General features: G+C 40.1%; 1 protein-coding gene across 1 annotated transcript in view; it reads left to right on the forward strand.

Annotated features, from left to right (window-relative positions):
* The window catches only part of LOC117992563 (uncharacterized), a 34,962-nt gene that overhangs the window by 14,057 nt on the left and 7,161 nt on the right, over positions 1–13,744 (forward strand). Inside the window, exons 10-20 of the mRNA XM_034980288.2 lie at positions 1,179–1,267; positions 1,709–1,832; positions 3,628–3,719; positions 4,550–4,665; positions 5,423–5,548; positions 6,005–6,095; positions 6,771–6,889; positions 7,902–8,003; positions 10,387–10,527; positions 11,664–11,849; positions 12,356–12,511. Of these exons, the coding sequence (XP_034836179.1) occupies positions 1,179–1,267; positions 1,709–1,832; positions 3,628–3,719; positions 4,550–4,665; positions 5,423–5,548; positions 6,005–6,095; positions 6,771–6,889; positions 7,902–8,003; positions 10,387–10,527; positions 11,664–11,849; positions 12,356–12,511 (1,342 nt within the window). The remainder of the gene's footprint in view (positions 1–1,178; positions 1,268–1,708; positions 1,833–3,627; positions 3,720–4,549; positions 4,666–5,422; positions 5,549–6,004; positions 6,096–6,770; positions 6,890–7,901; positions 8,004–10,386; positions 10,528–11,663; positions 11,850–12,355; positions 12,512–13,744) is intronic.

The raw sequence follows: 13,744 nt of genomic DNA on the forward strand, positions 1-13,744 counted from the left end.
GTATAGCCTATGTCACTCAGGAATAATGTAGCTTTCCACTGGTGAAAGAATTTTTAAAATCGGTTCAGTAGTTCCAAAGATTACCCCCTACAAACAAACTTAACGACATTACCTCTTTATATAATAGTATAGATATAGATATAGATGATTGTTTGTTCCATTTTTCGGAGTCATGTGCGTTTTAAGTAATTAAATATCACTTGCTTTAACGGCGAAGGAAAACATCGTGAGGAAACCTGCATGCCTGAGAGTTTTATTCGTTTTTTGCAATCAACAGCGATATATACAATATAATTTTACATAATAACAGACTGAAAATGAGGCCAAATTGGATTTCAATTTTTTACAGATTACTTAAATAGATATTAATTATAAATTTATAACAGTACGTTTGATAATTTAAACAAGCTTTACAATAATATAATAATATGAAAATACAAAAGTCAATTAACTAGTAAAAATACCTAGTAGGTGATTCACAACATATGTATGTGTGTGTATATGTGTGAGTGTCTGTGTGTGTGTGTGTGTTTGTGTGTGGGAGAGAGAGAATACGTGAGAGAGTATGCGTGAGTGCGTGCTTGTGGGTTATGATAATATGCGGATTTATGTACTATTTATTATGTACTATGTTTTCCATAATATTATAATGTAGTTTTTAGGTATAACTCAGTTGTATGGGTCGTAGTCACGACAGAACTGCAGTGCTGCGAGAGATGAAGTTCGAGATGCCATGGGCAGTACCGATCTACCCTCTTTCTTGTTTTTTTCACTGAAACCTCAACAATATTCTTCATAATATTCTCAATGGTGTGTGAAGTCTGCCAATTCGTACTTGCCGACTGGCCAAAACCCTTTTCATTCGGAGAGGACACCGGCGGGGTGATTACGTAAAACGTTGCAGTAGCGACAGTAACGCGACAGCAGTAGCAATCCAACAGTTCATTTGCTGTCTCTCTTCATAGTTTGCTTACGTGTGATATTACTGCTGTCTCTCTTCTTCTCCCTATTTTGCTTTGTGGCTATTGCTGTCTCTCTCTAGCCGCTGTTACGTGTGACGTTACAGCAATGATCGCGAGATTTACGCCTGTCGCGAGATACGTAATCACCCCGCCGTTCTCAGTAGTGGGCCGGCGATGGGTTGATCATGATGATGATGTTGGTTGAATGCTCCGCAGCGAGGACGTGTGCGTGCTGTCGGCGTCGGGCACGGCCGCTGTCATTAATTTGGACTGCGGCTTCTCTACACTCGAAGAACCTACCCTATGTGAGTGTTTTAAATTCTTTTAAGGCCCATTTTTCAATCGTTAAATAATTTATCTGAGGAATAAATTTGACTTTTTGATAGATTTCCTATACAAAAACTGTCAAAACCTCAATTTTATTCCTCAAAAGTTATTTAATGATAAAAAAAATCGGACCTTAACCGTTTTAATATTATTAAAACAAAAAAAAATGAATCTACCTGTGTCCGTTATAGACTTTAAAACCATGCAACCGATGTACCCTAAACAGGTTTCATTAGAAAGGCAATAATGCGAAGATGGATTCAGAGTGGGGTTGTTTAGCACACGCCGGGTATCCGCTAGTCATAAACAAAAAAGACCGGTCAAGTCGTTTGAATTCTTTTATTTTCTTCTAGGAAATAATTTTTTTAAATGTTTTTATTATTAAAAAACATGTTCTTTAAAGATTATATTATTTTCAGTGACGACTGGTTCAAGAAACGCGTTAGACGAGTGTGAAATAGAGCCGTGCTCCATCGCGCACGTGCCTTACTCGCCGGGAGCAGGGCCTTATCGCGCGGAGCTGTCCACTTGTGGAGGATGCAGGTATGTGTTAAAAAGTGAACGACAAAGCATAGAAGACGCGTTTCTAATAATTGACATTTAAAAATAGGGGCCACAAACTCATGTCTGTTTAAATCAACAGGCTTGTGATGGGTTCGTACTGTGGTCTGTGCAACAATGTTTTATGAAGTACTAGCTTATTCCCGCTACTTCGTCCGCGTAGACTACATAAATTTCAAACCCCTATTTCAGCCCCTTAGGGGTTGAATTTTCAAAAATCCTTTCTTATCGGATGTCCGGGTCATATTCAAACGTAAATCTGCATGCCAAATTTCAGCCCGATCCATCCAGTAGTTTGAGCTGTGCGTTGATATATCAGTCAGTCATCAGTCAATCAGTCACCTTTTCCTTTTATATATTTAGTGTTCCATACTGGAACAGGATATATTTAAAAGTCAACATAATTTGGAGGATTTTTTCTATTCTCTGTCTTCTTCGTATCCTTGCATTGCAAGGTTGAGAGGTCTCCGATGCAGCGGAACAACACTGGTTGACTCTGCAATATGAAACTGGCACATTTATCTTTTTCGATGTATTGGAGTGCTTGCGCATATTATGTCAATGTCTGCATGTTCACATCTTGGGTGCAAATCATATCCGATTTTATTTGTTGGAATGAGCTGGGATTTTGTTCTAACTCCTTTTTTTTTTTTTTTTTTTTTTTTTTTTAATTTATTTATTCATAATAATTTTACAAAGTTTCCTACATATCTATCTCGCCAAACTGGTGGGCCAGTTTGTTGGCGAGGTGGCGCTCTTAATACTAAGTACATAACTTACTACTATATTTCCTTAACGCTATTCATACACCTATATCTATTCTTATAATAAAAACTGTACTACATACTAATTTAAACCTACCTACTTCACTGAAAGATAAACTAACACAATTGAGTATACTAACAACTTACTAATAAAAAACCAAAGAAAACACAAATAGCACAGTTTTGTCCGGACATCGCTCTACACACACTTGCGTGGTATCACATCCGGTTATAGGAGTTCCCAGTGACAGACACTTAGCGATGTTAAAGAAGATGAGATACTTTTTGTTTTCAAGACCGGAGTCCAGTCCGCATCTTTGTCCTCTTGTATCGATAGGTGCTAATAGGTCTTCGATGCTTCCTCTTGTCATACTGTAGTATCCAATATAGCCCCATGCTCCGAGGAAGAGGATGAAGATAATCAGCCATAAGATGTCCGTGCAAGAGCGGTTGTGAATCGGGCCGTTGAAGTTGGGGTCGTATCGTATCGGCTCCCCCTTCAACGGCCCGATCCACAACCGCTCTTGAATTGAAGATTGATGCAGATTTAACGAAATCGACCTAGCCCTCGCCCACGGCGACTTTTTGTAGCGATGCTGTCGCGCGTTTACTAAACGCACGCCAGCATCACTACTAACGCGTGTTAGTCGCATTTGCAACGCGCTACTGCATCGCGACTGTATCGATGCAAACGCGCGACCGTGTCGGACGACATCGGGGAAAGAACGGAGGGAGGGTGGCGCATGAATGGAGAACCAAGCATCAGTGCAACATTTTTTTCTCGTTTGCATCGAGACAGAAGCGCGACAGTATCGCGTTTGCATCGCGACTGAATCTAAGACCGTGGGCGAGGGCACACAGCTAGCGACCGCTTCGCGACTGTATCGATGCGGAAGCGCGACAGCATCGCTACTGTATCGCTACAAAAAGTCGCCGTGGGCGAGGGCTCTTAGGGTCTTGTTAACCGACCTGCATAAGGAGCGTTTCCTAAATTCTCAATGGTCCATGTTTAGGAGAGCGCGCGTGCCGACCGTGCTCCTGGCGACGTGCGCCAAACCCAACAGATTGACTTCCTACGCCAAAGCTGTCACACTCACTGCCGTCGGTAGGTAGCTATTTGTTCATTTTATATATAAACTAGCAACCCACCCGTCTTCGCACGGGTAGCTTTTGTAAATTTTCGTAGGGAACTCGAATTTCGTATTGGATTGTGTTTAGGTAGTATAACAGTGGCCCCGATTCTCTAGTCTCTCTCTAAACTAAATTTAGAGTATCTGCATTCTTTTCTTTTTACTAATGCTAAAAAAGGAACGGAACATGACTTTCACATTTAAAGACTCTAAATTTTAGTGCACAATACAAATTTAAACAGTAGGTTCGCGAGTGCGTGCTAAAATCACGGGTTTTACCATCTAAAAATTAAATTTAGAAATGTCAAACTGCTTCTGTCCTTTTCATATTACAATAGTAAGAAGAGGGTGCGAATACTCTAAACTTAGGTTGTGCTTAGAATCGTGCCATTAACGCTAAATTTTTGCAAGCATACTGGTTACACTTTGTATTATTCGTGCTGCAGTCACTGTATAAAATTTCTACTAAATCGATGTACAATCTAATACCAGTAACCATTTGCCTCATTCAGTAGTTTTAGTGATTTAGTATTTTTCAAACCCGCAATGTACATCGTGTAAAACTCGGGTCAGTGCCCCGCTTACGACGCGGCATTGACTTTAAGTGACCTACTAACGTAACGTTCGTTGACCGCTGACGTCAGTCAGATGTTTTATTTGCAATATATCGTTAACTTTTACAAAATAATAAGATTTATTTATTTTTTCGCGGTTTTTTTATGCTATCATATCAGTAATCAGTACTATCACCTGTCTTCGTTTTTGCCAGCGTTCTGGTTACACCCTGTATTCTGGTATGTCGTAGCGGCGCGTTGCCGCAGAGCCGTTGGCGCGGAAGCAGGTGCAAGAGACCTGTCGGACCAGCTGCCGTTCCTGGAGTACGAACTGCACAAACTGCTACTGGCTAAACTGAGGATGCAGGTATAGATGCAGAAAAATAACTAACCAATGTGTGCTTAGAATGATTCAATTCGGAATCAGAACCCTGATTGAGTTTTCAAAAATCCCGTGGAAGCTTTTTGATTTTTCGAGACTAAAAGTAGCCTATGTATAAAATAAAATAAAAATAAAATAAAAATCTTTTTTATTCGTATAAACTTTTACAAGTACTTACGAATGGTCGGATGCATCTACCACTGGTTCGGAATGCCTTTCCTACCGAGAAGAACCAGCAAGAAACTCGGCGGTTGCTCTTTTCAAATATTTGATATAGGTACAAGATTATGCCATGTATAATGTATAGGTTTATAAAATATGTATAGGTTTTTATCTGTACCCATGCAAAAACTCACTTCAATGCCTTGCTCCATTTCGACGTGATTGAAGGCCAAACCAACAAACCAAAAAAACCAATAAACCAACAAACAAACACACTTTCGTATTTATATAATGTCTCACCAACGTTGATAGTGTCGAAAAACTTTCCGCATTATGGTAAACTGGATCTTAACTGCCTGGTTTTAAAGCTCAAGTTTGTCTGCACATCTACAGCCAGCGCTCTAAGCGGAAACGTTGCGAAATTAAAGTTAGTGGCATTGAATTTTCGACTTCAATTCAAGGCTCTTTAGGTTCATTTTACCTTGACGGTATTGGGTTTCGACTCTCGAATTCCAGCAACGTCTTACCACTAAGACGTAAAATCTTATACTAAGCGTACTGATAAAGTTAAATGTTTCAGGGCGCAAACGCAATTTTCGCACTACAGACGCAAATCGCGATAGGCGAGCGATGCGTTATGGCGCTGGCCAGCGGAACCGCAGTGCGGTTGGGAGCCTTGCCGCCGCCCACTCCACCCAGAATAAAGGTTAGTTCTAACGACTCTATCTGGTACTACGATATATTTTTTATTCAGATACAAGTTAGCCCTTGACTGCAATCTCACCTGGTGGTGAGTGATGGTGCAATCTAAGATTGATGCGGGCTAACCCGGAAGGGGTATGGCAGTTTTCATTAAACCTTTAACCTTTCCTTTGGTTTATACACGGCATCGTACCGGAACGCTAAATGACTTGGTGACACGGCTTTAATAATAGGGTGACCAATCTCTGAAATCATATTTCTGACATTTTTGTTGCAGTAAGTTGTATAAATTACTCTTTTTGATTGTCAGTTGTTGGATTTGTAAGATATGGTGGGGATAATTATCACGCAGACTAAAAAACTAAAGCTACGAGGGTTCCAAACGCGCTCAGGTCTGAGAAGAGCCCGCAGCAAACTCAGCAAATACAACAAACAGTATAAAAATACTTATTTCCTGCAGGCCTCAGAAAACGATAAGAACGCAATAGAAATACAAAAGGCGCTGTGGGACACGTTTACAGCCAATAAAACAGTGAATGGATATGACTTAGGTAAGTTTTAAAAAACCACTAAATCCATATCTGTATCAATCAATTAATCAATCAATCAGCCTGTTGGCGTGCACTGCTGGACATAGGCCATCTGTCTGTCAGTCTGTCTGTATGTCTGTCTGTATGTCTGTCTGTCTGTTGCGCGAGTGTGACTCGCAATTGGCCGGTTTTTTAGGGTTCCGTACCTAAAAAGGAAAAACGGAACCCTTATAGGATCACTTTGTTGTCTGTCTGTCTGTCTGTCAGTCAAGAAACCTACGGGGTACTTCCCGTTGACCCTAGAATCATGAAATTTGGCATGTAGGTAGGTATTATAGTTGACATTAGGGGAAAAATCTGAAAACTGTGAATTTGTGGTTACATTCCACAAAAAAAACTAAATTGTGGTCATAAACTAATAATTAGTATTTTCAATGTTTGAAGTAAGATAACTATATCAAGTGGGGTATCATATGAAAGGTCTTCACTTGTAAATTCTAAAACAGATTTTAATTTATTTTTATGCATCATAATTTTTGAATTATCGTGCAAAATGTCGAAAAAATACGACTGTTGTACGGAACCCTCGTTGTGCGAGCCTGACTCGCACTTGGCCGGTATTTTTTTTAACTTTGAGATCTATTTGTATCTTATTACCCTTACCCCATTGTTTTTTTTTTAAATATTTGTTTGTAGGATCACAGGAGCACAGCACAAACGGAGTGTTGCCAGAGATAGAAGGCGAAGAGGCGCCAGTGTTGGACCTGTGCGCGGACAAAGACGCGTGTGTACTAGAGTTGGACGAAGCGGAAGATGTGAGTTGTATGAGTCACTATACTCTACCCACGGAGAGAAGATAGATAGATAGATAGATTAAAAAATTAAAAAGAGCAACCGCCGAGTTTCTTGCTGGTTCTTCTCGGTAGGAACGGCATTCCGAACCAATGGTAAATTAAAACTACCTGACTATTCATAAGCACTTTTAAAAAGTTTACATGAATAAAAAAACATTCTATTCTATTCTATTCTAGATAGAAATACTTTATTGCATACAAAAATATTACATAACATGACAAAAACAAAGACACTTAAACTAAAAAATAATTGTATGCAGAGGCGGCCGTATTGCTCACAGCAATCTCTACCAGGCAACTTTTGGTGAAAGGAGAAACTAGGTGTGTTGGATAGTACTTACACGCAATACAGAGAAATGTAGTAATATAATATTATATAATATAATTAATTAATAAATACTATATATATATATATATATATATATATATATATATATATATATAACTATATAATATATATAACTATTATAAATATCAAGAGAAGTTAATAAGTATAGGACTCCTGTCACGTAATCTCATACAAATGACAAAGACAAAAAACTCCATTTTCAGTCACCAACCAATCACAATTTTTTTTGTATTTCTTATAAAAAATTTCTAATATTTTTTTTCATTCTTTTTTTTCTTTTTAATTTTTTTTAATAATTTTTCTTACTCTTATTTTTTGTATTTTTGTTTTCTGTTACTGGTAGGTAGCTACGTACATAATTTTATTCATTTTCATAAAAGGTATGAATTAAAACTTTGTTTCTTCTATATTTTTTTTATTATTAATTTTTTTTTTTTTTTTTTTAATTTATTTATTCACAACTTAAAACTATCATTACAGGCTAACCTAATGCGATAGCTAAGTTAACTTATAATGATGTAGTGGTGATAATTAATTACGTAGAGTTAAAATTAAAGCTACAAGAGCTCCAAACGCGCGCTGATCTGAGAAGAAGCTCACAACAAACTCTCACTCTTTGTTCAGGTGGAGACCGCAAAAGCACTGGCCGTTCGCCGCAATCACATGCAAGTGTTCACGAGCACGTTACGTCCCGCACCCGTCGCGCCGCCGCACGCCTTCATGCAGGTACACATACTAATTTGACTGACCTTACTCGATGCCGTAAGAGAGACAGCGGAGAGCACAGTCTGGTGTCCACGTGTCCATAGTGTTAATGATTTTTTTAATGACAAATTTTAAATAATGCATGCATAGAAATATACATTTGAATTATTAAAAACATTTAAATAAACATAAAACATTTAGCATCAAGACCGGGAGCCGCAGCAGAAACAGCTGAAAACGGCAAGCGGCGCAAGTATGCCTCTCTTATAGAGAGTTACATTTTTGTGCCGTTTGCCGTGGAGACCCTGGGGCCATGGAGTCTTAGTGCTAAAAATTTTTTACAAGACATTTCACCGCGATTAATAGCCTCAACTGGTGACAGAAGGGCTGGCTCATTTTTTGCGCAACGGATCAGCCTGGCTGTCCAGCGCGGAAATGCAGCCAGTATTCTTGGCACCATTCCACGCGGTCATGATTTATATAGTAATTAGATAAGGCTAGCTTTAAGTTTTATTGTATTAAAAAAAACTTCTAGGTAAATATGGCGGTATGTTATATTATAAAGCGCTGTGCGTAGAGTACATAATAATTAAATGCCTGAATTAGACTTTAAAAAATAAAAAAATAAAAAAAAAATTTAAATGATGAGTGATGACATAACAATATTAATGAATTTATGAAGATAATTTAGAAATAATTTTGCACGCCATGCTTGGCAGGATATGTAACTGATTACCTAACTTTTAAGACCCCATGTAAATAATTTACATGTACCTACCATATCTGAGCAAAATAAATAAATGATTATGATTACGCTAAATAACGCGTCGCCGTGGCAGGCCCCGCACGTGCTGGCGCGCAGATCTGGAGGAATTTGATGGCCTTGGTGCGCTCTGGACGCGTCTGGTCACTAACAGGGATACCTGGAAGAAAAAGGGGGAGGCCTTTGCCCGCGTTTGGGATGACCTCTGAATTATCAGAGCTAAATATACCTTATAAGCAATATTGACCAAAAAACAAAAAAAAATAAAGGTACTAATAATTTGAAAAATATGAACGAAAGTAAAAAAAAAAAAAAAAATTAAAAAAGAAAAGTATATATACAAAAAAAAAAATTAAAAACAAAAAAAAAATACCTAATTAAAAAAAAAAATTTAGAGGTAGGCTTATTTATTATTTATTTTATTATTACTCGATGCCGTTGGGCCTCGTAAGAAAGCTCAGAGTCACTCAGCGGGCGATGGAGAGAGCTATGTGCGGAGTTTCTCTACGTGATCAAATCAGACATGAGGAGATCCGTAGGAGAATCAGAGTAACCGACGTAGCTCAACGGGTGGCGAAGCTGAAGTGGCAATGGGCAGGGCACATAGTTCGAAAAACCGATAGACGTTGGGGACCCAAGGTGCTGGAATGGCGACCTCGCACCGGAAGACGCAGCGTTGGATTACCCCCCACTAGGTGGACTGACGACATCAGACGAGTCGCAGGGAGCCGCTGGATGTAGGCGGCGCAAGACCGTGGCGTGTGGAAGTCCCTACAAGAGACCTATGTCCAGCAGTGGACGTCTATTGGTTGATGAAGATGATGATGATGATGATGATGATGATGATGATGATGATGATGATGATGATGATGATGATGATGATGATGATGATGATGATGATGATGATGATTACTCGATGCTTAATAAATGAGATAGGCATATTAGTAACCGCCCCAACATATCTATCTCACTCTATCCTATAGCACTGTCCTCCAACCCCACCACCGGGCAGTGTCTAGTGCGAGCACGAGGCTGCGCTTGCAATATTATTTAGTAACCCTTATAGGATCACTTTGTTGTCTGTCTGTTTGTCTGTCCGTCTGTCCGTCGTGTCTTGTCAAGAAAACCTATAGGGTAGTTCGCATTGATCTAGAATCATGAAAATTGGTAGGTAGGTAGGTAGGTCTTATAGCACAAGTCTAAATATATAAAAGGAAAAGGTGACTGACTGACTGACTGACTGACTGACTGACTGACTGATCTATCAACGCACAGCTCAAACTACTGGACGGATCGTGCTGAAATTTGGCATGCAGATAGCTATTATGACGTAGGCATCCGCTAAGAAAGGATGTTTGAAAATTCAACTCTTGAGGGGTTGAAATAGGGGTTCGAAATTTTGTGTAGTCCACGCGGACGAAGTCGCGAGCATAAGCTAGTAAAGGAATAAATGCGAAAACCGTGAATTTGTGGTTAAAACACAAAAAATAAAATAGAATGTGTTCATGAACAAAAATAGTATTTTCAATTTTTCAAAGTAAGATAACTATACCAAGTGGGGTATCATATGAAAGGGTACTTTACCTGTACATTCCAAAACAGATTTTTTTATTTTTTTTTATCCATAATATTTTTTCAAAGGTCTGGCGAGCGCGGCTAGGGTCGCAAGGGTCGGGAGCAGAGAGACTGGTGGCTAGCGCTTTGACAGGCGCCGCATACAAACTGAGACGGCTTCAGCCAGCCGCCCTTGCAGCTCCTTCCTTCCAGCTGGAACTGCCTGAAGTGAGTATAATTATTGTTTTTTTTTAAATAGAGATAGCGAGCAAACGAGCAGGCGGGTCACCTGATGTTAAGTGATTACCGCCGCCCATGAACATTTGCAGCACCAGAGGAACCGCCGATGCGTTGCCGGCCTTTTCGGAATCTGTTGGTCCGCCCCTTGAATAACCCCATGTTGTAATCTAGTGGGAACACAGCCGATGGGAGTTGGTTCCACAGTTTGCATGTGTGTGGAAAGAAGGATCTGGCACAGCGGACGGTCGAGGTGCACCAGACACTCAGGTGGAGAGTTAAGAGAAGTACATTCAAAGCGCCCTCAATACAAACAGAGTTCGACTCTTGTTTGAATTTTAACAATCATCGTGAATCAAGTCATCATCAGCAGTTTATGAATAGAGTATTTTACCCTTTTTTGAAAAGTGTCTTAGTGGTTATGATAAATTACCAAAAAGTTCACAAAAAAATTATTAGATCGATAAGTACATGCCATACCCCTTCCAGGTTAGCCCGCTATCATCTTAGACTGCATCATCACTTACCACCAGGTGAGATTGCAGTCAAGGGCTAACTTGTATGTGAATAAAAAAAAAGAATAAAATAAGTGCAATTTTAAATGTCGTATTTCAAATTTCCCCGCTAAAGCCCCACCCAAAAAACGCCAGCCGCCATTTTGTTCAGGTTCATGAGCTGTCATGACGTCACACGGATTGGTAAACAACGGCATTTTATTAGTGCACAGTTTCTTACACAGTGCTCAGTAAAACCGACTGTGGTTTTTGTGGCACTGAATGTAGCTGGAATAATATGTAATTTTTATAGGTTTAATAATAATAAATAATGATAAAATAGTGAAATACATTACAACTACAATCCATGTGACGTCATAGTCGGAATTCATCTTGGCGGCTACAGTTTCGTGCGTTTCGAATATTTGTAGAACAGATGAAAAAAAGTGAGATATACAAAATGAATTATTATAAAATTCATTATATAATTTCATAAACTTGAATTTTTTTTCATACGTTATTTTTAATTTAAAAATCTTCTATTATCTCGAATGAGATTTGGTGCATTCAAACTGATTTTTGGTTATATTTTAATACATTCTTAGTACCAAAAAAAAAAAAAACATTTTTCAGGATGAAATTCAACTAGTAGTATCCGGTACAGCCATCCCCCTTTACGACCCTTCGAAGGTGGAACACAGCAACGGGTCAGAAAAGGACGGCATCACGGTAGAGGGAGACGACGATATCTTCGCTTTGGACGAGGAGCAGCTGGTGAAAGCGACGCCCGAAGTGGTGGAAGATAAGAACAGTGGGCCGGTGAGTGATATGTTATCCCCACCGATAAAAGGCGCCCTAAGCACGTCCTTAACGATCCCGACGACCAAATCATGACAATACTCCCTATCGGGTAGGGCTACACAAGCCAACCTTTTTACAGCGTCTTCGCCGGCGAAGACGAGGGCCCCCGATTTCTAACGTCACCCGGACGTGGACTCACGCCACGGCCTCGGTTACGTAAGGACTAACCAGTAGTCCAAACAATCAACCCATCCCAACGTCATCCTAAGCCTTGGTCCGAGCCGCACAGGAGGCGCCCTTAAGAGGACGTTGCTCCCCGACCTCTCAAATTATTTCTTCGAGCCCTAGGGTTTTTTTTTATAATTAGTTGTTATAGTGATAATAGAAATACACATTCTTTGAAAATTTCAATTTCTCGGTTCACGAGATACAGCTCACTGACAGATAGACGGACAGACAGCGGAGGCTCAGTACCCTTGGCACCCTTCGGGTACGGTACCCTGACAATGTTGAATGGTTCGCAGGCGGCCGGTCGAGTCACCCTAACAACGCTAAGCACAGTGGAAGGCACGAAGATCGCTCGGCGAGTGTGCTCCTTACGTCTGCTGTTCGTGAGAGAAACCACCGCAGTGAGAGAACTGGGTGGACTCAGCGGATTCCTGCACACTTTCACTTGCGAGGTAATAATAACATGAAAAGCTACTTATCATATAATACTTATCGTATATACTACTTATCGTATATACATACGTCATGCATTTGTAAACAATAGTATAACCACAGGGTTATACTGTTGTTTACAAATGCATGACGTCAGAGCACAGATAATCTATCGGCCAAACATGGCCGACAGTGTTTTCACCTGTCTAAGAAAAATATTTTTTTAAATTAAAGTTTTACGGTTTTTAGGGCGCAAAAAAATATAGTGTTAATTTTTTTGATATAATAGGACAAATATTAACCATTTAAGACCAACTTAAAAAAATTGTCAAGTAGCCTATACTAAGGTCGAGTCTCCCTAACAATACTAAGGTCGAGTCTCCCTAACAATACTATGGTCGAGTCTTCCTAAGAACATTATGGTCGAGTCTCCCTAACAACACCAAGGTCGAGTCTTCCTAACAACGCTAAGCACAGTGGAAGGCACGAAGATCGCTCGGCGAGTGTGCTCCTTACGTCTGCTGTTCGTGAGAGAAACCACCGCAGTGAGAGAACTGGGTGGACTCAGCGGATTCCTGCACACTTTCACTTGCGAGGTAATAATAACATGAAAAGCTACTTATATATCGTCTACAGGCGGCTGGTCAAGTCTCCCTAACAACACCAAGGTCGAGTCTCCCTAACAATACTAAGGTCGAGTCTCCCTAACAATACTAAGGTCGAGTCTCCCTAACAATACTAAGGTCGAGTCTCCCTAACAATACTATGGTCGAGTCTTCCTAAGAACATTATGGTCGAGTCTCCCTAACAACACCAAGGTCGAGTCTTCCTAACAACGCTAAGCACAGTGGAAGGCACGAAGATCGCTCGGCGAGTATGCTCCTTACGTCTTCTGTTCGTGAGAGAAACCACCGCAGTGAGAGAACTGGGTGGACTCAGCGGATTCCTGCACACTTTCACTTGCGAGGTAATAATAACATGAAAAGCTACTTATATATCGTCTACAGGCGGCTGGTCAAGTCTCCCTAACAACACCAAGGTCGAGTCTCCCTAACAATACTAAGGTCGAGTCTCCCTAACAATACTAAGGTCGAGTCTCCCTAACAATACTATGGTCGAGTCTTCCTAAGAACATTATGGTCGAGTCTCCCTAACAACTCCAAGGTCGAGTCTTCCTAACAACGCTAAGCACAGTGGAAGGCACGAAGATCGCTCGGCGAGTATGCTCCTTACGTCTTCTGTTCGTGAGAGAA

Source organism: Maniola hyperantus, chromosome 21, assembly GCF_902806685.2.
Source record: "Maniola hyperantus chromosome 21, iAphHyp1.2, whole genome shotgun sequence".
NCBI classification, from domain to species: Eukaryota; Metazoa; Arthropoda; class Insecta; order Lepidoptera; family Nymphalidae; genus Maniola; species Maniola hyperantus.